Raw genomic sequence first — 27,444 nt, forward strand, 5'->3', positions numbered from 1 at the left:
ACTTGGTAGGACGAAGGAACTAGAGGGAAAAACAGGAGTGTTAATAGGACTGGACCTGCCTTGGCCGGTGGGGGAACTGAAGCAGGGGTCCGATCCCCACATCAGGGTAACTGAGTCAGAGGAGAAACATTTAAGGCTGAAACAGCTTATCTGTGGCAGCCTAAATGGAATGAGAGACAGTCCTTGCTGCATCCATACATACCCTGGACAGGAACACAGGTACCCTGGAGGGTGCAGCGGCTGGGAGCTGGAGTTTGGGGACTGTGGAGCAATCCAGGGTAAGGGCTGCTGTTGACTATGGAGAGACGGTTCCAGGGAATGTGAGGGAGAAGATTGTGCTGGGAAATGCCTGTGGAGGAAAGCCCAACAGCCATGGAAGCAAGGCGATACTGCTGAGTCATGCACAGGGGGCGGAGCCATCACCATGGCCTTTTTCTCCACACACCAGTGTGGGTAGCTGAACAATAGAAAGGCTGGTCCATCAAACAAACGCCTGTCGCGCTGAACTACAGAGTAGGACCCCATTCAGGGTGCCCTTTTATGTGTCTGATGTGCCCATTTACAGAGTAGGACCCCAGATGGGGGCCCCTCTATGTGCCTGATGTGCCAAACAACAGAGAAGGACCCCAGGCAAGGGAGCCCTCTAAGTGTCTGAACAGCGGAGCTACGGAGATAGACTGGCCAAAGAGGCCTTCTGATCACCAGCTACAAGAAGCTGGAAAAAAGATTCTGATAGGGCCATAACTCTGCGGTGGAGGCAGTCCATGTCCCTGCACACTTGTGCAGACAGGGTTCTGGCAAGCCAAGCAGCTGTGCCACCTTCACACTCAACTCTTCACTGGGGCAGTGCTGCCACAGACAAAAAAAGTCTTGTGCCTATGCATGCAGGATTGCTTCGATAGTGTCCGATTCTTTGCAACCCTATAGACTGTTGCTTGCCAGGCTTCTTGGTCAGGGATGGGGGGTTCTCCAGGCAAGAATACTGGAGCGTATGGGACAATATTGGTTGCCATACACTTATAGAGCAATATATATCCTGCTGCCCTAGCCGCCGACCCTGCTGAGTACCTGGTGCTGCTAGAACCCCTGCAACCCAAGCAGCTGCACTATCTCCACACCTGGCCCTCACAGGGGCAAACCCAAGTCCTCCAGGGCAGCAAGCAAATCCCAGTGGACGACCCACATGCAGAGGTGGAAATAAAACCACAGTTGAAACCCAGGGGCAGTGTGTCTAAGGAGGAAGACCCAAAACCTTCCCACTAGCTGTACAAGCTGCAGATTAAATCCACATGATCAACTAGGCAGACTGTGTCTATGGAATATATAAAAGGTCATTGAGAGCTTCCACAAAAGAAAACGCACTAGTTCTGATAGCTGTGGACACTGGGGGCAAGAACACAGAGGAGTAGGAGCAGATTAAAATCTGAGCTGCCCCCACAACAGGTCCAGAGGTCAGCACGGTGTTGGAGGGCATCCTAGGGAGGTGAGGTGGACGGTGACTCCCAGTGAGGAAAAGGACCCTGACAGCAGTGACTCAAGAAAAACATTTGTTATTCTTACATCTTGACTTGTTCTGTAGATTCTTTTGGATTTTTTTTTTCTTTTTCTTCCCTCTGTTGTAGTTGTCGATTTTATTGGCAATGTGAAATATAGTTAAGCTTTTGAGCTTTTTTTTTTTTTCCTCAGTCACATTTTTTATAGTTGTTATAAACCTCTGGGCTTTTGCAGTTCTGTGGAGTTTTCCTTTTTTTTCTTTTCTCTTTTTTAATCTCAGTTTTTAATTTTTAAACCTATTATTATTTTTTCTACATTTATTCTTTTGTTTTTCCTACTATTCTTTCCCCTTGCAGTTAATCTTTAATGTATATAAATATTCTTTATCTCTATTAACTTTGCATATCTGTTCTTTCTTTCCTTTCCTCTTAACGTATTTGTTAGCTTTATTTTCATTACTTTCTTCCCCAGTTGGTACCTTGCTTTAGTTTTGTTTTCCAGTTTGTGCTTTAGTTAGTTTTGTTCTGGTAGATATAATTTTTGGTTTCCTTCGTTCACCAGGTCAACCTATTGTAATTTATTTTTGTTGGACCGTTTTGATTTTGCTTATAGGTGTATATGTATATGTGTATATTCAGTCACACTTTTTATTGTTTATAAACTTCTGTCTCTATGTTGGGCTTTTGCAATTCTGTGGCATTTTCTTTTTCCTTTTTTACTTCTGTTTTTTTTTTTTCTTATTTTGTTTTTCATAATTTTAATTTTTAAAGCCTATTATATTTTTTCTACATTTATTCCTTTGTTTGCCTTTCCTACTGTTCTTTTCGCCTTGCAGTTAATCTTTAGTGTGTATAAATCTTCATCTACCTCTATTTAACTTTGCATATCTATTTCTTTCTTTCTTTTCCTTCCTCCCAACATATTTGTTAGTTTTGTTTTCATTGCTTTATTCCCCACTTGGCACCTTGCTTTAGTTGTTTTCCAGTTGTGCTTTAGTTAGTTTTGTTCTTAACTGGTAAATATAATTTTTTGATTTCCTTTGTTTGCCAGGTCAGTCTACTGTACTTTATTTTTGTTGGACTGTTTTGATTTTGCTCATGGGTGATATGTATATATTCCATTATTTTAATTATTATTTGCCTGATTTTATAACTGCCATTTGTCTGGGGTTCATCTTTGGTTTCTCATTTTTGGATATTTATTTTAATCTCACTTAATGCCATAACAAACCACTTGTGGAATCTTCATTCCTGACCAGAGATCAAGCCCTGAACCTTTGGAGTGGAATCACTGACTCCAAGACCCTAGACTACCAGAGAACTAACCTTAGGGAGTATCAGTTAGTGAGAACTCACACAAAGGAAACCACTTGAATACAAAATCTGGCATCACCCAACCACCAGTAGCACCCTGTGTAAGATGCCTCATCTAAACAACAAACAAAACAAAAATATGGACCCAATCATCAGCAGACAGGATTACCACCTCACTCAGCCTTACACATCAGAGGAAAAACAAACAAAAACTCGGCACAAATCTCACCTTATACAAAGCTTACACAAAGCACTGGACCAACCTTAGGAGGGCAGAAACCAAAAGGAAGAAAGAATTCAACCTTGAAGTCTGGGAAATGGAGACCTCAAACACAATAAGTTAAAAAAATAATGATGAAAAGTCAGAGAAATACTACATAAATGAAGGAACAAACTAGAAACACAGGAGTCCAAATAAATGAAGAGGAAATAGGCAAGCTACCTGAAAAAGAATTCAGAAAAATGAGTAAAGATGATCAAAAACCTTGAAAACAAAATGGAGAAAATGCAAGAATCAATGAAAAAAGACCTAGAAGAATTAAAGAATAAACCTACAGAGACAAACAACACAGTTACCGAAATTAAAAATACTCTAGAAGGAATCAATAACAGAATAGCTGAAGCAGTAGAACGAATCAGTGAGCTGGAAGATAAAATGGTGGAAATAACTTCGGAAGAGCAGAAAAAAGCAAAAAGAATGAAAAGAACTGAGGATAGTCTCAGAGACCTCTGGGACAATATCAAATGCACCAACATTCGAATTATAGGGGTCTCAGAAGAAGAGAAAAAGAAAAGGTATGAGAAAATTTTTGAAGAGATTATAATTGAAAATTCCCCCAACATGGAAAAGGATATAGTCAAGTCCAAGAGGTGCAAAGAGTCCCATACAGGATAAACCCAAGGAGAAACACACCAAGACAATATTAATCAAACTAACAAAGATTAAACACAAAGAAAGAATATTAAAAGCAGCAAGGGAGAAGCAACAAGTAGCATACAAGGGAAACCCCATGTGCTTAACAGCTGATCTTTCAGCAGAAACTCTGCAGGCCAGAAGAGAATGGCAGGATATATTTAAAGTACTGAAAGGGAAAATTCTACAACCAAGATTTCTGTACCCAGCAAGGATCTCATTCAGCATTGATGGGGAAATCAAAAGCTTTTCAGACAAGCAAGTTAAGAGAATTCAGTACCACCAAACCAATTTTTTTGTTTGTTTGTTTGTATGTTTTATTTTATTTTTAAACTTTACACATTGTATTAGTTTTGCCAAATATCAAAATGAATCCGCCACAGGTATACATGTGTTCCCCATCCTGAACCTTCCTCCCTCCTCCCTCCCCATACCATCCCTCTGGGTCGTCCCAGTGCACCAGCCCCAAGCATCCAGTATCGTGCATCGAACCTGGACTGGCGACTCGTCTCATACATGATAGTATACATGTTTCAATGCTATTCTCCCAAATCTTCCCACCCTCTCCCTCTGCAACAGAGTCCATAAGACTGTTCTATACATCAGTGTCTCTTTTGCTGTCTCGTACACAGGGTTATTGTTAGCATCTTTCTAAATTCCATATATATGCGTTAGTATACTGTATTGGTGTTTTTCTTTCTGGCTTACTTCACTCTGTATAATAGGCTCCAGTTTCATCCACCTCATTAGAACTGATTCAAATGTATTCTTTTTAATGGCTGAGTAATACTCCATTGTGTATATGTACCACAGCTTTCTTATCCATTCATCTGCTGATGGACATCTAGGTTGCTTCCATGTCCTGGCTATTATAAACAGTGCTGCAATGGCCAAACCAATTTTATAACAAATGTTAAAGAGACTTACATAGTCAAGAAATACAAGAGAAGAAAAAAGGTCTACAGAATCAACCCCAAACAATTAAGAAAATGGCAACAGGAACATATATGTCAATAATTACTTTAAATGTAAATGGATTAAATGCTCCAACCAAAAGACACAGACTGACTGGTTACAAAAACAAGACCCATATATGTGCTGTCTACAAGAAACCCACTTCAGACCTCAAGACACATATAGACATATGAAAGTGAGAGGATGGAAAAACATATTCCATGCAAATGGGAAGCAAAAGAAAGCTGGAGTAGCAATCCTCATATCAGATAAAATAGATCTTAAAGAAGATTACAAAAGATAAGGAAGCACACAATATAATGATCAAGGGATCAATCCAAGAGGAAGACATAACAGTTGTAAATATCTTTGCACCCAACATAGGAGCACCTCAATACATAAGACAACTAATAGACATAAAAGGAGAAACTGACAGTAACACAATAATAGTAGGAGACTTTAACATCCCAGTCACACCAATGAACAGATCATCAAAACAGAAAATTAATAAGGAATCTTATTGATTCTTATGGATTCTTATGAATCTTATGGATCTTATTGATATCTTCAAGACATTCCATCCAAATGCAGAAGAATACACCTTCTTAAATGCACATGAACACTCTCCAGAATAGACCACATCTTGGGTCACAAATCAAACCTCAGTAAATATAAGAAAGTTGAAATCATATCAAGTATCTTCTCTGACCACAATGCTATGAGACTAGATATCAATTATAATAAAAAAAGCTGTAAGAAACACAAACACATGGAGATTAAACAACACATTTCTAAATAACCAACAGGTTACTGAAGAAATCAAAAAGGAAATTAAAAAATTTTTAGAAACAAATGACAATTAAAACACAACAACTCAAAACCTATGGGATGTAGTAGCAAAAGCAGTTCTAAGAGGGAAGTTTATAGCAATACAATCCTACCTCAAGAAACAAGAAAAATATCAAATAGACAACCTAACTTTACACCTAAAACAACTGGAAAAAGAAGAACAAAAAAACCTCCCAAATTAGTAGAAGGAAAGAAATCATAAAGATCTGAGCAGAAATAAATGAAAAAGAAATGATAGAAACAGTAGTAAAGATTAATAAAACTAAAAGCTAATTCTTTGAAAAGGTAAACACAATTGACAAACCTTTAGCTAGAGTCATCAAAAAAAAAAAAAATCAAATGAACAAAATTAGAAAGTAAAAAGGAGAAGTTAACAACAGACAGTGCAGAACTACAAAGGATTATGAGAGACTATTATGAACAACTGTATGGCAATAAAATGGGTAACCTGGAAGAAATGGACAGATTCTTAGAAAAGTTCAATCTTTCAAGACTGAACCAAGAAGAAATAGAAATTATGAACAGCCCAAAAACAAGCACTGAAATTGATGCTGTGATTTAAAAAAATCTCCCAAAATACAAAAGCCCAGGACCAGATGGCTTCGCAGGAGAATTCTATTAAACATTTAGAGAAGAGCTAGTGCCTGTCCTTCTAAAACTCTTCGAAAAAACTGAAGAGGAAGGAACACTTGCAGACTCATGCTGTGAGGCCACCATCACCCTGATACCAAAACCAGACAAAGACAACACAAAAAAAGAAAACTACAGACCAGTATCACTGATGAACATAGATGCAAAAATCCTCAACAAAATTTTAGCAAACAGAATTCAGCAATACATCAAAAAGCTCATACACCATGATTAAGTTGGGTTTATTCCAGGAATGGAAGGATTCTTCAATATACACGAATCAATGTGATATACATATTAAAAGATATGAAAGATAAAAATCATATGATAATCTCAATAGATGCAGAAAAAGCCTTTGACAAAATTCAGCACCCATTTATGATAAAAATTCTTCTAAAAATGGGCAAAGAAGGAACATACCTCAACATAGTAAAGGCCATATATGATAAGCCTACAGAAAGCATTATTCTCAATGGTGAAAAAACTGAAAGCATTCCCCCTAAGATCAGGAACAAGACAAGGGTGTCCACTTTCACACTATTATCAACATAGTTCTGGAAGTCCTAGCTACAGCAATCACAGAAGAAAAATAAAAGGAATCCAGGTTGGAAAAGAAGAAGTAAAACTCTCACTTTGCAGATGTTTGCAGATGTTTGCAGATGACATGATACTGTACATAGAAAACCCTAAAGATAGTATCAGAAAATTAATAGAGCTAATCAGTTAGCAAAGTTGCAGGATACAAAATCAATATACAGAAATCATTTGCATTTCAATATACTAACAATGAAAAATCAGAAAAAGAAATTAAGGAATCAATCCCATTCACCATTGCAACCAAAAGAATTAAATATCTAGGAATAAACATTCAGAAAACTAAGATCATGGCATCTGGTCCCATCACTTCATGGCAAATAGATGGGAAAACAGTGGAAACAGTGTCAGACTTTATTTTTGGGGGCTCCAAAATCACTGCGGATGGTGACTGCAGCCATGAAATTAAAAGACGCTTACTCCTTGGAAGGAAAGTTATGACCAATCTAGAGAGCATATTCAAAAGCAGAGACATTACTTTGCCAACAAAGGTCTGTCTAGTCAAGGCTCTGGGTTTTCCAATGGTCATGTATAGATGTGAGAGTTGGACTGTGAAGAAAGCTGAGCACCAAAGAATTGATGCTTTTGAAGTGTGGTGTTGGAAAAGAGTCTTGAGAGTCCCTTGGACTGCAAGGAGATCCAACCAGTCCATTCTGAAGGAGATCAGCCCTGGGATTTCTTTGGAAGGAATGATGCTAAAGCTGAAACTGCAATACTTTGGCCACCTCATGCGAAGAGTTGACTCATTGGAAAAGACTCTGATGCTGGGAGGGATTGGGGGCAGGAGGAGAAGGGGATGACAGAGGATGAGATGGGTGGATGGCATCACCGACTCGATGGACATGAGTTTGAGTGAACTCCAGGAGTTGGTGATGGACAGGAAGGCCTGGCATGCTGCAATTCATGGGGTCACAAAGAGTTGGACACAACTGAGTGAACTGAACTGAAGGAGACAAAAGAACTGTACACAGAAAATTATAAGACACTGAAGAAGGAAATCAAAGATGACATAAACAGATGGAGAGATAGTCCATGTTCCTGGGTAGGAAGACAATATTGTGAAAATGATTATACTACCAAACGCAATCCACAAATTCAATGTGACCCCTATCAAATTACCAATGGCATTTTTCACAGAACTAGAACAAAAAAATTCACAATTCATATAGAAACACAAAAGACCCCAAATAGCCAAAGCAGTCTTGATAAAGAAGAATGGAGCTGAAGGAATCAACCTTCCTGACTTTAGATTATACTACAAAGCTACAGTCATCAAGACTGTATGGTACTGGAACAAAGACAGAAATATAGACCAATGGAACAAGATAGAAAGCCCAGAAATAAACTCTTGCACCAATGGGTACCTTATTTTTGACAAAGGAGGCAAGAATATACAGTGGGGCAAAGACAGCCTCTTCAATAAATGGTGCTGGGAAAACTGGACAGCTACATGCACAAGAATGAAATTAGAACACTTCCTAACACCATACACAAAGATAAACTCAAAATGGATTAAAGACCTAAATGTAAGACCAGAAACTATAAAACTCTTAGAGATAAACAAAGGCAGAACACTAGATGACATAAATCAAAGCAAGATCCTCTATGACCCACCTCCTAGAGTAATGGAAATATAAACAAAAGTAAACAAGTGGGACCTGATTAAACTTAAAAGCTTTTGTACAGCAAAAGAAACTATAAGCAAGGTGAAAAGACAACCCTCAGAATGGGAGAAAATAATAGCAAATGAAACAACTGACAAAGGATTAATTTCCAAAATATACAAGCAGCTCATACAACTCAGTGCTGGAAAAACAAACAACCCAATCAAAAAGTGGGAAAAAGACCTAAACAGACATTTCTCCAAAGAAGACATACAGATGGCTAACAAACACATGACAAGATGCTCAACATCACTCATTATTAAAGAAATGCAAATCAAAACTACAATGAGATATCACCCCACATCGGTCAGAATGGCCATCATCAAAAAATCTACAAACAATAAATGCTGGAGAGGGTGTGGAGAAAAGGGAATGCTTGCACTGTTGGTGGGAATGTAAATTGATACAGCCACTATGGAAGATGGTATGGAGATTCCTTAAAAAACTAGGACTAAAACCACCATATGACCCAACAATCCCACTCCTAGGCATATACCCTGAGGAAACCAGAATTTAAAAAGACACATATATCCCATTGTTCACTGCAGCACTATTTACAATAGCTAAGACATGGAAGCAACCTAGATGTCCATCGACAGGTGAATGGATAAAGAAATTGTGGTACATATACACAGTGGAATACTCAGCCATAAAAAGGAATGTATTTGAGTCAGTCCCGATGAGGTGGATGGACCTAGAAGCTATTACACAGAGTGAAGTGAGTCAGAGAAAGATAAATATCGTATTCTAACACATATATATGGAATCTGGAAGAATGGTCCTGAAGAACTTATTTAAAGGGCAGCAGTGGAGAAACAGACATAGAGAATAGACTTACGGACATGCGGAGAGGGGAGGAGAGGGTGAGATGTATGGAAAGAGTAACATGGAAAATTACATTGCAATATGTAAAATGCCGTATGTAAATTACCCAACGGGAATTTGCTGTATGGCTCAGGAAACTCAAACAAGGTCTTTCTATCAACCTAGAGGGGTGGGATGGGGAGGGAGTTGGGAGGTTGGTTCAAAAGGGAGGGGATATATGTATACCTTATAGCTGATTCATGTTGAGGTTGCAGAAAACCTCAGAAAATAAAATTTCAGAAAACAAAATTCTGTAAAGCAATCATCCTTCAATAAAGAAATAAGTTAAAAAAATAAAAAGAAAGTGGTGGTACGTATACACAATGGAATATTACTCATCTATTAGAAAGAACACTTTTGAATCAGTTCTTATGCAGTGGATGAAACTGGAGCCTATTATACAGAGTGAAGTAAGTCAGAGAAAAAAACACTAACAGTATATTAATGCATATATATGGAATTTAAAAAGATGGTAACGATGACCCTATATGTGAGACAGCAAAAGAGACACAGATATAAAGAACAGATTTTTGGACTCTGTGGGAGAAGGCAAGGGTAGGATGATTTGAGAGAATAACATTCAGTTCAGTTCAGTCGCTCAGTCATGCCCAACTCTTTGGGACCCCATGGACTGCAGCATGCCAGCCCTCCCTGTCCATCACCAACTCCCAGAGTTTACACAAACTCATGTCCATTGAGTCAGTGCAGCCATCCAACCATCTCATCCTCTGTCATCCCCTTCTCCTCCTGCCTTCAATCTTTCCCAGCATCAGGGTCTTTTCAAATGAGTCAGTTCTTCACATCAGGTGGCCAAAGTATTGGAGTTTCAGCTTCAGCATCAGTCCTTCCAATGAACACTCAGGACTGATTTCCTTTGGGATTGACTGGTTGGATCTCCTTGCAGTCCAAGGGACTCTCAAGAGTCTTCTCCAACACCACAGTTCAAAAGCATCAATTCTTCGGTGCTCAGCTTTCTTTAAAGTCCAACTCTCACATCCATACACGACTACCGTAAAAACCATAGCCTTGACTAGACGGACCTTTGTTGGCAAAGTAATGTCTCTGCTTTTGAATATGCTATCTAGGTTGGTCATAACTTTCCTTCCAAGGAGCAAGCGTCCTTTAATTTCATGGCTGCAATCACCATCTGCAGTAATTTTGGAGCCCCCCCAAAATAGTCAGCCACTGTTTCCACTGTTTCCCCATCTATTTTCCATGAAGTGATGGGACTAGATGCCATGATCTTAGTTTTCTGAATGTTGAGCTTTAAGCCAACTTTTTCACTCTCCTCTTTCACTTTCATGAAGAGGCTCTTTAGTTCTTCCTCGCTTTCTGCCATAAGGGTGGTGTCATCTGCATATCTGAGGTTATTGATATTTCTCCTGGTAATATTGGTTCCAGCTTGTGCTTCATCCAGCCCAGCATTTTTCATGATGTACTCTGCATATAAGTTAAATAAGCACAGTGACAATATACAGCCTTGACATACTCCTTTCCCTATTTGGAACAAGTCTGTTGTTCCAGCAAATTTGGAAAACTCAGCAGTGGCCACAGGACTGGAAAAGATCAGTTTTCATTCCAATCACTAAGAAAGGCAATGCCAAAGAATGCTCAAACTACCACACAGTTGTACTCATCTCACATGCTTGTTGGAGAAGGAAATGGCAACCCACTCCAGTACTCTTGCCTGGAGAATCTCATGGATGGAGGAGCCTGGTGGGCTATAGTCCATGGGGTCGCAAAGAGTTGGACATGACTGAGTGACTTCACTTTCACATGCTTGTAAAGTAATGCTCAAAATTCTCCAAGCCAGACTTCAACAGTACGTGAACTGTGAACTTTCAGATGTTCAAGCTGGTTTTGGAAAAGGCAAAAGAACCAGAGATCAAATTGCCAACATCTGCTGAATCATCAAAAAAGCAAGAGAGTTCCAGAAAAACATCTGTTTCTGCTTTATTGACTATGCCAAAGCCTTTGTGTGGATCACAATAAACTGTGGAAAATTCTGAAAGAGATGGGAATATCAGACCACCTGACCTGCCTTGAGAAATCTGTATGCAGGTCAGGAAGCAACAGTTAGAACTGGACATGAAACAACAGACTGGCTCCAAATAGGAAGAGAGTAACATTGAAACATGTATATTACCATATGTGAGATAGATGACCAGTTCAAGCTTGATGCATGAAACAGGGCACTCAAAGCTCGTGCACTGGGACAACCCAGAGGGATGGGATGGGGAGAGAGGTGGGAGGGGGGTTTGGGACGGGGAAACACATGTACCCCCGTGACTGATTCATGTCAATGTATGGCAAAAACCACCACAATATTGTAGGGTAACTAGCTTCCAATTAAAATGAATTAATTAATTTTTTAAAAAAGATCCCATACTATATTTTATACTGGGAAAATGATCCGTGGGCTTAAATAACAGTAAGAGGATGAATTTTATTCTATTAAAAAATAAGTAGTTTTTCTGTTTGATCTTTGGTAGACCTCTAAGAAACAATAAAAGGTCATGGAATATCAATCTTTACATACATTCCTGGTGACTCAGTCAGTAAAGAATATGTCTGCAATGCAGGAGACCCAGGTTTGATCCCTGGGTCAGGAAGATCCCCTGGAGGAGGAAATGCCAACCCACTCCAGTATTCTTGCCTGGAGAATTCCATGGACAGAGCAGCCTGGCGGGCTATAGTCCATGCAGTCAGACATGACTGAGCTACTAAACCACCACCACCACAGCACATACATTTAGAACTGTTCAATAAAGCTTAAAAACTGTAATTGGATCTGATGATACATCAAGATTTAAGAGGTTTTAGTCAAACAGTGAATAAAAAGAGTATTGTCACGACCCATTGCATTCTCCCTTAAACCTGATAAAGTCTAGAAGTGAATGTTTAATGAAACTAACCTCTAATAAATGTTTTTCTTTTGTTACCTTTAAGATCATACTGCATTTCAAAGGGGTATACAGATTCGATGAGCTGTAAAATGTTAGGAAATTTGGTAAATGGAGTGAAAAGAGTCTTATAACTATCAAATAGTTGTGTTTCTTTGGTCTGAGCAAATCTGGAAACCAGGGTATAGTGGGAAGAGCAGCAGACTAAATCAGAGCCCCAGAGATGACCTGCTTTTTCTGACTATTAACCTCTCTTAATGTTTTCATCTTTAGTTGAAATAATAAAATCCTGCCATTAGGGTTGTTGTAAGTATTTAATAAACTATTAGGGACTGTTGACCCTGAAAGACTGAAACTGTTAATCATCCTTGCCTCTCCTGTGTCTAGAAATACCTTGCATTTATTAAATACATTATACAAATGAATACAGCATATTAAGCATGTTTACACATTCATAGTAAAAACTTAAAATTTGTTACAAAGTCATTGTGTTTGTGCTCAATACATTTGTATTAAGTGCGTTTATAGGCTTAAGGCATTTTTTCCCTCCTTTTATCTTAAAAAGCCTTCAGTAAAAGAAGACTCCTTTAACACAGGCTCATTGTTTTATCAAATCAAGGAAAAAGCAAAGATCTGACATAATCTAGAACTTAATATTTAAAATTGTAGATATACACTCACTTAGCTTCATCTGTAATTATTAAAATGCCAGGCAGTAGCAAATCAGCTCATCATTGTATTTGTTCTAAATTGACTGGCTACTAAATGGTTCATAAGTTCAGAAATGTTTGTTGTTGTGCCATAAATTTTATGAAGCAAAATATTTTTATGTATTCTTTGAGCTTTCATAGTCCAAAATATTAGTTTGGATTTTTTCTTAATGTCAATAAAAATTTAATGTTTTTGCCCATATTTTCCCTCCTCCTTTAACTCATCTCTTACAAATCTCCTTAGAAATTGACTTGCATAATTTATTTTTTTTTATTGTTTTAGTTTTATTTTATTTTTAAACTTTACATAATTGTATTAGTTTTCCCAAATATCAAAATGAATCCGCCACAGGTATACCTGCGTTCCCCATCCTGAACCCTCCTCCCTCCCCATACTATCCCTCTGGGTCGTCCCAGTGCACTAGCCCCAAGCATCCAGCATCGTGCATCGAACCTGGACTGGCATCTCGTTTCATACATGATATTTTACATGTTTCAATGCCATTCTCCCAAATCTTCCCACCCTCTCCCTATCCCACAGAGTCCATAAGACTGTTCTATACATCAGTGTCTCTTTTGCTGTCTTGTACACAGGGTTATTGTTACAATCTTTCTAAATTCCATATATATGCGTTAGTATACTGTATTGGTGTTTTTCCTTCTGGCTTACTTCACTCTGTATAATAGGCTCCAGTTTCATCCACCTCATTAGAACTGATTCAAATGTATTCTTTTTAATGGCTGAGTAATACTCCATTGTGTATATGTACCACAGCTTTCTTATCCATTCATCTGCTGATGGACATCTAGGTTGCTTCCATGTCCTGGCTATTATAAACAGTGCTGCGATGAACATTGGGGTACACGTGTCTCTTTCCCTTCTGGTTTCTTCAGTGTGTATGCCCAGCAGTGGGATTGCTGGATCATAAGGCAGTTCTATTTCCAGTTTTTTAAGGAATCTCCACACTGTTCTCCATAGTGGCTGTACTAGTTTGCATTCCCACCAACAGTGTAAGAGAGTTCCCTTTTCTCCACACCCTCTCCAGCATTTATTATTTGTAGACTTTTGGATCGCAGCCATTCTGACTGGTGTGAAATGGTACCTCATAGTGGTTTTGATTTGCATTTCTCTGATAATGAGTGATGTTGAGCATCTTTTCATGTGTTTGTTAGCCATCTGTATGTCTTCTTTGGAGAAATGTCTATTTAGTTCTTTGGCCCATTTTTTGATTGGGTCATTTATTTTTCTGGAGTTGAGCTGTAGGAGTTGCTTGTATATTTTTGAGATTAGTTGTTTTGTCAGTTGCTTCATTTGCTATTATTTTCTCCCATTCTGAAGGCTGTCTTTTCACCTTGCTTATAGTTTCCTTTGATGTGCAGAAGCTTTTAAGGTTAATTAGGTCCCATTTGTTTATTTTTGCTTTTATTTCCAATATTCTGGGAGGTGGGTCATAGAGGATCCTGCTGTGATGTATGTCAGAGAGTGTTTTGCCTATGTTCTCCTCTAGGAGTTTTATAGTTTCTGGTCTTATGTTTAGATCTTTAATCCATTTTGAGTTTATTTTTGTGTATGGTGTTAGAAAGTGTTCTAGTTTCATTCTTTTACAAGTGGTTGACCAGATTTCCCAGCACCACTTGTTAAAGAGATTGTCTTTAATCCATTGTATATTCTTGCCTCCTTTGTCAAAGATAAGGTGTCCATAGGTGCGTGGATTTATCTCTGGGCTTTCTATTTCGTTCCATTGATCTATATTTCTGTCTTTGTGCCAGTACCATACTGTCTTGATAACTGTGGCTTTGTAGTAGAGCCTGAAGTCAGGTAGGTTGATTCCTCCAGTTCCATTCTTCTTTCTCAAGATCGCTTTGGCTATTCGAGGTTTTTTGTATTTCCATACAAATTGTGAAATTATTTGTTCTAGCTCTGTGAAGAATACTGTTGGTAGCTTGATAGGGATTGCATTGAATCTGTAAATTGCTTTGGGTAGTATACTCATTTTCACTATATTGATTCTTCTGATCCATGAACATGGTATATTTCTCCATCTATTAGTGTCCTCTTTGATTTCTTGCACCAGTGTTTTATAGTTTTCTATATATAGGTCTTTAGTTTCTTTAGGTAGATACATTCCTAAGTATTTTATTCTTTCCATTGCAATGGTGAATGGAATTGTTTCCTTAATTTCTCTTTCTGTTTTCTCATTATTAGTGTATAGGAATGCAAGGGATTTCTGTGTGTTGATTTTATATCCTGCAACTTTACTATAGTCATTGATTAGCTCTAGTAATTTTCTGGTGGAGTCTTCAGGGTTTTCTATGTAGAGGATCATGTCATCTGCAAATAGTGAGAGTTTTACTTCTTCTTTTCCAATTTGGATTCCTTTTATTTCTTTTTCTGCTCTGATTGCTGTGGCCAAAACTTCCAAAACTATGTTGAATAGTAATGGTGAAAGTGGGCACCCTTGTCTTGTTCCTGACTTTAGGGGAAATGCTTTCAATTTTTCACCATTGAGGATAATGTTTGCTGTGGGTTTGTCATATATAGCTTTTATTATGTTCAGGTATGTTCCTTCTATTCGTGCTTTCTGGAGAGTTTTTATCATAAATGGGTGTTGAATTTTGTCAAAGGTTTTCTCTGCATCTATTGAGATAATCATATGGTTTTTATTTTTCAATTTGTTAATGTGGTGTATTACATTGATTGATTTGCGGATATTGAAGAATCCTTGCATCCCTGGGATAAAGCCTACTTGATCATGGTGTATGATCTTTTTAATGTGTTGTTGGATTCTGATTGCTAGAATTTTGTTAAGGATTTTTGCACCTATGTTCATCAGTGATATTGGCCTGTAGTTTTCTTTTTTTGTGGGATCTTTCTCAGGTTTTGGTATTAGGGTGATGGTGGCCTCATAGAATGAGTTTGGAAGTTTACCTTCCTCTGCAATTTTCTGGAAGAGTTTGAGCAGGATAGGTGTTAGCTCTTCTCTAAATTTTTGGTAGAATTCAGCTGTGAAGCCGTCTGGACTGGGGCTTTTGCTTGCTGTAAGATTTTTGATTACAGTTTCAATTTCCGTGCTTGTGATGGGTCTGTTAAGATTTTCTATTTCTTCCTGGTCAAGTTTTGGAAAGTTGTACTTTTCTAAGAATTTGTCCATTTCTTCCACGTTGTCCATTTTATTGGCATATAATTGTTGATAGTAGTCTCTTATGATCCTTTGTATTTCTGTGTTGTCTGTTGTGATCTCTCCATTTTCGTTTCTAATTTTATTGATTTGATTTTTCTCCCTTTGTTTCTTGATGAGTCTGGCTAGTGGTTTGTCAATTTTATTTATCCTTTCAAAGAACCAGCTTTTGGTTTTGTTGATTTTTGCTATGGTCTCTTTTGTTTCTTTTGCATTTATTTCTGCTCTAATTTTTAAGATTTCTTTCCTTCTACTAACCCTGGGGTTCTTCATTTCTTCCTTTTCTAGTTGCTTTATGTGTAGAGTTAGGTTATTTATTTTACTTTTTTCTTGTTTCTTGAGGTGTGCCTGTATTGCTATGAACTTTCCCCGTATAGACTTTAAAACAAAGGCTGTGAAAAGAGACAAAGATGGTCACTACATAATGATCAAAGGATCAATCCAAGAAGAAGATATAACAATTATAAATATATATGCACCCAACACGGGAGCACCACAGTATGTAAGACAAATGCTAACAAGTATGAAAGGAGACATTAACAATAACACAATAATAGTGGGAGACTTTAATACCCCACTCACACCTATGGATAGATCAACTAAACAGAAAATTAACAAGGAAACACAAACTTTAAATGATACAATAGACCAGTTAGACCTAATTGATATCTATAGGACATTTCATCCCAAAACAATGAATTTCACCTTTTTCTCAAGCGCACATGGAACCTTCTCCAGGATAGATCACATCCTGGGCCATACAGCTAGCCTTGGTAAATTCAAAAGAATAGAAATCATTCCAAGCATCTTTTCTGACCACAATGCAGTAAGATTAGATCTCAACTACAGGAGAAAAACTATTAAAAATTCCAACATATGGAGGCTGAACAACACACTGCTGAATAACCAACAAATCACAGAAGAAATCAAGAAAGAAATCAAAATTTGCATAGAAACGAATGAAAATGAAAACACAACAACCCAAAACCTGTGGGGCATGGTAAAAGCATAATTTCTTAAACCATTAGTCTCTTTGCCATTTTAAGATAGCCTTCATTTCCTATATAAAGAAACCAAGGCTCTTAAGAAAAATCCTGGAGAGACCAATTGGAAAGTTACAGGCCTTTTCCCTTTGCCTACCCAGCAAAAGGAAAGAGATCTAACTGGGGTTTACACGGGTAAGTTGTTCAACTCACCAGTTGGTTTGGTCAAAGTCATTGCTGTGTTCTGGTTCTGACTATAAATTAGGCAAATACTTTTTCCAGCACCATTCAGATTTCCTTGTGAACTCACTTAAGGCCTCTGACAGAGAAACTAGTAGCTTAAGCTGGATGACTGTCAGTTTGATCCGTGATTTACCCCTTTTGGGGTATTGGCCAGAGCCTGGAGTATAATAAATACTTTCTCAGCCTCAGTATATGCTCTCTATGTAGGTGAGACTCTCCTTCCTTCCTTGTTTGACTGTCTTAGTAATTGACAGATTTACTAAAGGTAAGCATTATATTTAATCTTTGGATGACATTGAGGTAAAAATACCATAAAGGAAATTTATGAATTGAGGGTAAGGCTAGACTGCATAATGATCAAGGTTTTCTTGTAACTCTTCAGATTCTGTACTTTAGTTATATACCAGCAAGTATGCTGTGCTATGCTCAGTTACTGTCGTGTCCAACTCTGCAACCCTATGGACTGTAGCCCGCCAGGCTCCTCTGTCCATGGGGATTCTCCAGGCAAGAATAGTGGAGTGGGTTACGATGCCCTCCTCCAGGGATTGAACCCTGGAGGTAACCCAGGGACTGAACCCAGGTCTCCCACATTGCAGGTGGATTCTTTACCGTCTGAGTCACCAGAGAAGCCCAAGAATACTGGCAGACCAAGTATTATTACTATAGTACTTTTGTATAATACAGCACCATTGACTGACTTTCTGTCACTTGTCTCATGGAGGCCATTCTGTTGTCTATTCCCTTAGATTTTTATTAACAACGAGTGGCAGAATTCAGAGAGTGGGCGAGTGTTCCCTGTCTATAATCCAGCCACAGGAGAACAGGTGTGTGAAGTTCAAGAAGCAGACAAGGTATGTTCATCTGAGAAGAAAAATTGCTATGAAATAACTACCTTCAGACAGCAAAACACTAAACTTATGCTCTCCAGACATCACCACTAATGTTCATTTATCACCTTTTTTTTTTTTTTTTTTGCGTGTGTGTGAAAGCAAATGTTTCTTCCTTTATTGTGTCATTCTCTCTTTTCCTCTATAACAGGCAGACATAGACAAAGCAGTGCAGGCAGCCCGCCTGGCTTTCTCTCTGGGTTCAGTGTGGAGAAGGATGGATGCTTCAGAAAGAGGCCGTCTGTTGGATAAGCTTGCAGATTTGGTGGAACGAGACAGGGCAGTCCTTGCGGTAAGTAACCTAAGAAAACATCTTTACCACCAAACATCGTCTTTACCACCAAACTTACCATCCATTGAAATGTAGATTCCTCAGTCTTTCTGAAAGCATGATATGATGCAGATCTGGGGAACAAGTGAAGGAGTACATAATAACTCATGAAAAAGGGGAGAGGTTTGGCTTTTGGGGACCAGCTGAGTGTCTTTTCTTACTGAATTTTTAAGAACAAACCCATAGCTTCCCATGACTGGTACAGACCTTGCTGCTTTCCTTGTCCCTCTCCCTCCCACCCTCAACAAAAAGAACAGAAACAGTCCAGCATGGGAAAGTGACCATGTTGCCTGCAGGAAGCCAAACCACTCTGTTGGCTTTCAGAAGAGTTTTGCCTCTCCAGTGTGAGCCCCTCTTGACCAAAGAGAATCCTTCAGAAGCAGAAGGCGTGATGCAGACCTCTCATACACCTCTGCTCCCTTTGTTCTTTTGTCACGTTGTAGAATTAATAGAAAGGAGAGACAGGAGACAGCAACTTTCTTTTGCTACAACGATCATTTTCTCACATAAGGGACATTCCTTTCCTAGTGGTTTGTTGTTGTTGATGCTGTTTTAAAAATAGAAGTCAGTTTCTTTGAGAATACAAACTCTTTTGGACACTGGAACCATTTTGGAATGCCTGTAGTCTCCACCTGCATGACCCATAGTTGATCATTTAATATTGAGGGCATCCTTGTCGAGTCAGTGCATTAAGGTCATGAATACTATGGTCTCCCCTCTGCTTGGAAAGTCACATCACTGTTGGGTTTCCTTTGTGGGGGGAGCATCAGTCCCTTCAGCATTGTCACTTCTACCATCACGCTCCCTTCTTCCATCCCCCTCATGGATCTGTTTCTAGTGTGGAAACAAAAATGGATGCTTTATGGAGATGGTTTGGAACTCCTGCTGTGCATAACACATATTTGTCCATAAAAGCATTTTCTGGTTTGGTACTTCAAGGAATGCTGTTTCCAATGAGATGTTTCTACATATTGGGAAAAGGTGTTTCATGGAGATTCATAAGACACTTGGCATATTAAAGACTGACAAGCCCTACTCAGTGTGTCTCAACCCTCTTGGAGCCTCAACACTAATTTTCTGGCTAACCTGTCAATATCGTACAAAACAGTTCTTTGGCGTACCTTGGGGGAATGCTGGTCTGTATGCTGTCTTTTTACTGGATTTTGATTTCTTTGAGAGTAAAAAGTGTGTTTTACTTCCTTATGTTGTAATCCGAGTATAGTTCTTGGCACATAAATAGTGTGATGGGGGCACATTGATGGCTAAGTATCTATTTCAGTTAAATCCATACAGTATTCATAACATTAGCTTAGCAGTACTTACTAGATGAAGATGTAGATCATTTCTGCAGTTATCTTTTCATGTCATAACATTCAAATGCCATCCTTTCTCTGACATGTCTCACTGTGGTCAAGTCCTTTTTCCCATCACACTTAACTGAGAGTCCTACTTTTAAACACTCCTAAGCCATGTGACAAATGAATTTTATTAAGAGGTAGCCTCTTGAATGGAGAAGGCAATGGCACCCCACTCCGGTACTCTTGCCTGGAAAATCCCATGGACAGAGGAGCCTGGAAGGCTACAGTCCATGGGGTCGCTAAGAGTCAGACACAACTGAGCGACTTCATTTTCACTTTTCACTTTCATGCGTTGGAGAAGGAAATGGCAACCCACTCCAGTGTTCTTGCCTGGAGAATCCCAGGGATGGGGGATCCTGGTGGGCTGCTGTCTATGGGGTTACACAGAGTCGGACACAACTGAAGCAACTTAGCAGCAGCAGCAGCAGCAGCCTCTTGAATATAGGGAAGCTCCTGACCAGAATACTGAAGTTAATATTGCATCCAGGTAAACACAATTGAGAATAAACCCAGGGCTGGCAACTCTCAGGTGATCAACAGCTCATAGGGATGGACTACGTAGGTGGCCTAGAATCTGATGAATGGCTCTACTTTAGTCTGTGTAGTCTAGACCTTGGCTCTATGCCCTCTGTGTGGAGAATATAATGCTCATCTCACAGACCTATAAATATTCTAAAAAGAACTGGGAAATACCTTGTTTTGCTGTATATTTGTAATATACAGTGAATAGGTCACATAATATTTTTAAATGAGTTCCATCTTATACATATAATATGTGAATAAATTACACTGTAAATACTATTTTTATGTCATTGAATGGAGAGTATTTCAATTTTAGTTTTGTTAGTACTCAGATAATTTTAGTACTAGTATATATTGTAAAATGTCCTTGAGAAAGAGGACATGAGATTGCAAACATATGTTTTTGTTTATATTATTTGATAAATATGTAAAAACACCTACTCTTTCTCAAGTCAAAATACTCTTCTCATTCCAGTGAATTCTTCTTAAATTCTTTACATTACAGACTTATCCTATTTAGGAATGTGTCATTAAAATAATAACATTTATAATCTAAAACTGCTTAATAACTCTAACTCTATTTTTATTAAATGGACCGAGTACTTCACTCTTAATAGATAATGGTTGTTAAGCTAAATATTTACAGAAAACCAGCCCTCATGTTGTTACAGTATGAGCTTCCCTAGAGGAGATCTTGTTTATTTGGTGGTAATAAATAAACTCGCTGTGCACCGTGGCCATTCCATTTCTCAGCAGGGGTCTTGGCAGCTGTGGAGAACGTTTTATATTCTCATCAAGTGCATAAAAGCCCATGTCCCTGCTCCTCTTTATGGAATCAGATTACTGATGTAGACTCTGAAAAATCCCCACGCAGCTCTGATCATTAATATAACAGAAGCTGGTTGATAAGCAGAACACTTTCTTTATCACCAGTAGTGTTTATATATTGGAATAGTGGTTACTGGAAGCACATACCCAAGCACAAGAACACGCACATACATACTCATGGTGGCTTTTACTGGAAACTAAACTCGACAAGCAGTACTAAAATCTTTTCATTTGGGAAATCAGAGTTGACCAGGTATGCGTCATTATTCAGATTCATTTGTATTTTTTCCATTCCTTTCTTTGTTTGCTCCAGCAATCACTTAGTGTATCACTGGGAAGTTCTCTCTGTTTCTTTTCCCACAGACCATGGAATCCCTCAATGGTGGCAAACCGTTCCTGCAAGCATTTTATGTCGATTTGCAAGGAGTCATCAAAACCCTTCGGTATTATGCAGGCTGGGCTGATAAAATTCACGGGATGACCATTCCTGTAGGTATGTGAGACCTGAGTACGTTGAAAAGGGAAACATGAGACCTCAGCAGAAACACACTGTCACCACCAAACACAGACAGCAGTCACCAAACACAGACAGCAGTCACGTGGAGTACAGATCTGAGCACACTTTTGCAGCAGCTTGAACTGAACAAAGAACAAAACAGATTTTGTCACTGCTTCTGACAGTATCCCTATTTCAGTATGTAGCCAGTCCATACATAGGTGCAGAGAAAGCCACATCAGTACGTCAGTCAGCTAAGGAACAAGCGTGTGTCTGCTGCAGAGTTCCTTGCACTGTGCTAGCTTAGGTGCTGGGGGCGGGACAAGCATTGGGTGTGGGAAAGCCAGGGAAAACTCTGAGAAGATTAAGACTTGGCCCTTGGTCTCCTGAAACCTAAGATTTTCTTGTTTAGAAGGAAATCCTCTAAAATGTTAACAGTTGTTTTCTCTGAGTGGTGAGATTATGGATTGTTTATTATTTCTTTTTCATATTTCTCTATATTTTCTGTATTTCCTATAAAGACCATGAACTACTTTTACCATCTGTAAAAACAACCACCATCCTGACACATTGTCTTTTAAGATCCAGTTTTGGAGACAAAACCAGTAAGACAAAACAAAGATCTCTACAGGAGAGTTGCAATTAGGTGCTAAGCCATGTGGCTTGGCCTGTCAGTGCTGTGGCCCTTAAAGCAGTGGGAAGGCATCCAAACTAAGTCAGTGGAAAGGTCTCGGTCTGAGCATGAACACAAGCCCGCCAGGCTTCTCTGTCCATAGGGATCCTCCAGGCAAGAATACTGGAGGGGGTTGCCGTTTCCTTCTCCAGGGGATCTTTCTGACGCAGGGATCGAACCTGCACCTCTTACATCTCCTGCATCGTCAGGCTTCACCACCAGTGCCACCTGGGAAGCCAAGCGTGAGTACTGTGCTGCAGTGATATGAAATAAAGTGCTTTCACAGCAGCCCCGAGGGGTAGACACTGTTATTACCAGAGGGAAAAACTGAGGCCTAGAAATGTTAAATTGTCTTCCTGATTCACCCAGTAAATAAACTGCAGGGCCAAAACTTTGGCGTTAGAGCCTGGCGAATCACTTCACTAGAGAATCTGTTTTAGAAACTGGGAGGGAGAAAGATTGTGACAGGAAAAGGGCCAACTGGAAGAGAGATGAGGATATTGGCAGTGGTGAATAGGTATACAGAAAGAAAATACGTGTGTTTGAGTGGCTCCTGGATGGGCTAAGCAGTGTGCCAGGTGCTCTACCTGTGTTCTTTGGAGAAGAGCCAGCTTTCTGTGTGCACATTGGGGAGAGTAGAGAGTGATGCTGGGGACCTTCGAGTGCCAGTGTGGGCCTTCCTCAATGGAAGAGGATTGGTTTCCCAGAAAAGGAAACCGATGGCTGATAGGGTAGCTGGCTTAGAGCAGTGCCTCTCAAACCTGAATGTGCATATGTATTACCTGGAATCGTCTTCAAGTGCAGGTCTAGGATGGGGTCTGAGAATCTGTGTTCCTAACCAGCTGCCAGGCGATGCCTGTGCTGCTGGTTCTCTGCCTCAAGTAGTGAGGAGTCACAGTGACAAAGAAGAGAGACAAGACTTCAAAGGACTATTTTAAAATTATCTCCATGAATGATGGTGACATGTGGAATGCTGGTTTTAGAAAATGGCTTTCTGGTTATAGAGACTCTTCCCTGCCATTCAGAAATTTCCCAAGTTCAGACTCAGAAGGATGGAGAAGATAAAGGAATGCCAGAATCTTAGTTTAGTCCTGGCTCTCAGATATTATGGACCACTGTTCTTTGTAGGATATGTAGGGTTGAAGAATGGCCTAAGTGAGACAGAGTCACAGTTTGGTATGTGATGCCCATAGAATAGTAAGGAAAACAAGCAGGTAGACAGCCGAGTGCGATATAGAGTGGCTTGTTCACATATGGACATACAAAGTTCAGTGGGTACTCTGTAGGAAAGGCATATCACTCAGCATTAAGGCTTCCTGGAGGGAAGGGAGGGCCTGGGAATTAAAACCCTTGTCAAGGACAGGACATGCGTCAGCCTTTTCAGGCTGACCTGTGCTGTTTCAGTGCAGAAAGGAAATTATCAGGATCAAAGGCTCCAGTTTTTTGCATCCCACCCCAACTGCCATTTTAATGTTTCGGATATTTCAACATCTTTTCAAATGATATACGGAGATCGAAGGCTATATGTATACATAAATACCTACTTGGCCTAACAATGTCTTGATTTTCTTTTGCCTCCTTAGGAGAGAAGTCCTTGATTGATTAGATAAAGATTTGTTGGAATTTTTGATCATCTTTGATACTGTACTATAATTTTATCTGGCAATAGAGGTAGTTGGTTTATAAGCCTCACTGTTTTCATCTGATGCTCTTTAGAGATTCTGAGTTAGAAGTACAGGGCTTAGAAAAGGCATTCACAGTAGTCTCTCCCACCTTTACTCATAAACTGGTGTCCAGCCTGTGAAGGAAAAAAGAGGAGGAATTCTGTAAAATGCTAAGTAATTTTTGTTTCCCTGATTTCCCCTAACGTGCATTTAGAGGGATACTAGGATGAAGAACTCTCCAGGGATTCAGGTTGTTAGGCAGAGGTCCTGAGAAGCTGTGGGTCTGGGACATAAGATATTTCACTGTGGTGCCTCAGGCAGGTGAAGGAAGGATGAAGACAGACATGAAGTTGGCCACTTTCCTTTCTGTTCCAGTTTTGGATACATTTTGGCATGCCTATAGGCTACTGAGTGTTCATCTCACAACCCCTTTGACTAGTTCAATGCTTAGGGCCTCTGGTTGGCTAAACCAGGGGGTCATAGTAGAAGACCAGGGAAAGGGAGGGTCATTATTGTTCATTTACTTATTCTCACATTTGTTCAGTCAGTCCATCTGTGCTTTATTGTCATGTGTAACTTTATAATTTAGTATCAGCTTGATTTTTGTCTCTGTGTTCTTGGCTTTTTTCAATGAAATCTCTGCCTTTATTGTGTTATATACGTTTCCATGTGCCAAATCTCTTCAGTCATGTCCAACTCTTCATGATCCTGTGGACTGTAGCCTGCTAGGCTTCTCTGTCCATGGGATTCTCCAGGCAAGAGTACTGGAGTGGGTTGTCATTTCCTCCTCCAAGGAATCTTCCCAACCCAGGGATTGAACCCAGGTCTCCTGTGGCTCCTGCATTGCAGGCAGATTCTTTACTGCTGAGTCACATTTTCCTGTGAAACAGCCTAATTTTGTTTGAAATGATAAGTGTAAAGAAATAATGTATTTTATGTTTGAGCATGTAAAAGGTCTTTTGCATGTAGGATCTGTGAGATTCTGTGTGATCCTATGAAACAAGTCAGTTTTTAAAAGGTATTGTACACATTTTGCAGGTAAGAAAATGAGACAGCAAGAGTTTAGTGTCTTGAACAAGGTCACATGTGAGTAAGTGGCAGGCCTGAGATTCAAACCCAGGTCTCTCTCTGGGTAAGCCATTGTAGACCCTCTGGTAGAGACCTATCAGTGGAGTGGGAAAAGGAAGAGGCCAGTCAACCTGGTGAAGTCTTGAATCCTCTGCAGATTTTTAGATTAACATTAACCATTGTTCCTAGAGGAAATACAAGGGTAGAAAGCAGTCGTAAAAATATATCTGAAAGTTTTTTTTTTTAAATATATGACTGCTTTGTTACATTGAATCATACTCCATGGTTCATCCAACTTAGTATCCCTGACACTGAAGGATAAGACCCAGAAAGAGTGGGAAGAATTATGCTGTTGTCTCTTGGACTCCTTCCCATTTAGGAAGGCTGGGCACTCTGCCTCATAATGGGACGGGCTCTTCCTTTACCTCTTCTACCATGCGTCAGCCTCAGTCTCTCAGGCATCCCCTCATTCATACGTTCATTCAACAGATTTTTTAACCACCTGTGTTAAACACTGGGGTTACAAAGGTAAACAAGTAAGATGCCCATAGAATAGTAAGGGAAACAAGCAGGTAGACAGCCGAGTGCAATATAGAGTGGCTTGTTCACATATGGACATACAAAGTTCAGTGGGTACTCTGTAGGAAAGGCATATCACTCAGCATTAAGGCTTCCTGGAGAAGGAAGTGAGATACACAGTTGATACCTGTGCAAGGGCTGGTATGTGAAGATGTAGCCAGGGCGACCACCAGCAGTGCTAGCAGTCTGCAGAGCATAGAGGGAGCAGACTGATGTGTGCTAGTGTGGCCAGTTTTAGCAGACAGTGGGGCCCTGGGCCTGGGGAAGCTGCTACAAGTTTTTTCCCACAGTAATGGTGAGTCACTGAATTATTTTAAGTAAATAAGTGTCTTGATCAAAATTGGTTTTAGAAAGAGATTTTGATGACATAGTGGATAATCAGTTGCAAAGAGCAAGTAAGTACTTTTCCCTCCTCCCCCGGAAGGGCAGCCTCCCTCTAGAATATCTGGGAGGAGGAGAAAAGGGTTACAGCATGACCACTGCTGAGCCTCCACTGGACAGCCATTTCGCCCTCTGAACTAAGAGACTCCCTCATCCCTTTCTGTTACATCCCAACCAAGGCCCACAGTTGGATGTTTTCACAGAATCATGCAGTATTAGTTTGACTCACAATGGTCTTAATGTTCTTGTCTTTACAATATTATCTATAATTTCTGGCCATGGTACTCAATGGAACCATTCTTTCTGACCATAAATCCTATGCTTTGACCCTTCTGCTATAACATCTGCTAATTATGATGATAAATAATAATCATTATTATGATTTATTGTACACTTTCCTAGTGCCTATTATAGTATCTCTAATCTCATAGCAGCCCTCCAGGGGAAGTAGTTTTATCTCCATTTTGATCATTTTTAACCTGTGCCAAAATTCTCTGCTCCTCCCATGGCCACAAAATCTTAGTGCTGGAGGAAGGAACAAAGATTATCTTTAGTTCACTGAGGGAGAAGTCGAGGTTTTGGTTTACATTACTTATGATTTTTCTCTGTAACAGTGTTGTTTTGTGATATGTAAGCAGAGAAAATTTAGTTCATACTTTAGCTAAATTCTGACATAAAAATGAGTTTATGATACATTAGGATATCAAAAGGTTAAAAAGCTACACAGGCCATCTGTAATTATTTATCCAGTTCACCTCCTTTCAGTTTTACCTGTTAAATTAAAGGATAGGCTAAAAATGTGCAGAAATTGTCTTGAATCCTAAGGTTCTGCCTTCAACAGCTCAATCTGATTTAATGTTGTCAACGGAGAACTCATATGGTGAGATCTTGTTCAATCAATGAGAATGAGGAGCTGTTTGCTCTACTCACCTAAGCAGAACCCAGTATACAGATAGAAAGAAACAAAGTGTTTGACTCTTTGTGACCCCATGGAATTCTCCAGGCCAGAATACTGGAGTGGGTAGCCTTTCCCTTCTCCAGGGGATCTTCCCAGCCCAGAGATTGAACCCAGGTCTCCAGTTGCAGACAGATTCTTTACCAGCTGAGGCACAGGGGAAGCCCAAGAATACTGGAGTGGGTAGCCTATACCTTCTCTAGTGGATCTTCCCGACCCAGTGTCTCCTGCATTTCAGGCAGATTCTTTACCAGCTGAGCTATCAGGGAAACCCAAAGCAGGTAGTTACTTGAATTGGTGGTGACAGATCATGGAGTCTGCTTCACATGTAACCTCTTTGAGAGGCAGGTTGAAGAAAACTCAGGGATCCCTAAGGCCATCCTCCTCATTTTTCAAAGAAACTAAGGTC

The 27,444-nt window shown here is 39.5% G+C and overlaps 1 protein-coding gene across 1 annotated transcript in view; it reads left to right on the forward strand.

The window, feature by feature from the left end:
• The window catches only part of ALDH1A2 (aldehyde dehydrogenase 1 family member A2), a 125,234-nt gene that overhangs the window by 41,467 nt on the left and 56,323 nt on the right, over nt 1-27,444 (forward strand). Inside the window, exons 2-4 of the mRNA XM_002690855.6 lie at nt 18,040-18,144; nt 18,332-18,472; nt 21,583-21,712. Coding sequence (XP_002690901.1) covers nt 18,040-18,144; nt 18,332-18,472; nt 21,583-21,712 — 376 coding nt within the window. The remainder of the gene's footprint in view (nt 1-18,039; nt 18,145-18,331; nt 18,473-21,582; nt 21,713-27,444) is intronic.

This window comes from Bos taurus, chromosome 10 (genome assembly GCF_002263795.3).
Source record: "Bos taurus isolate L1 Dominette 01449 registration number 42190680 breed Hereford chromosome 10, ARS-UCD2.0, whole genome shotgun sequence".
Taxonomy (NCBI): Eukaryota; Metazoa; Chordata; class Mammalia; order Artiodactyla; family Bovidae; genus Bos; species Bos taurus.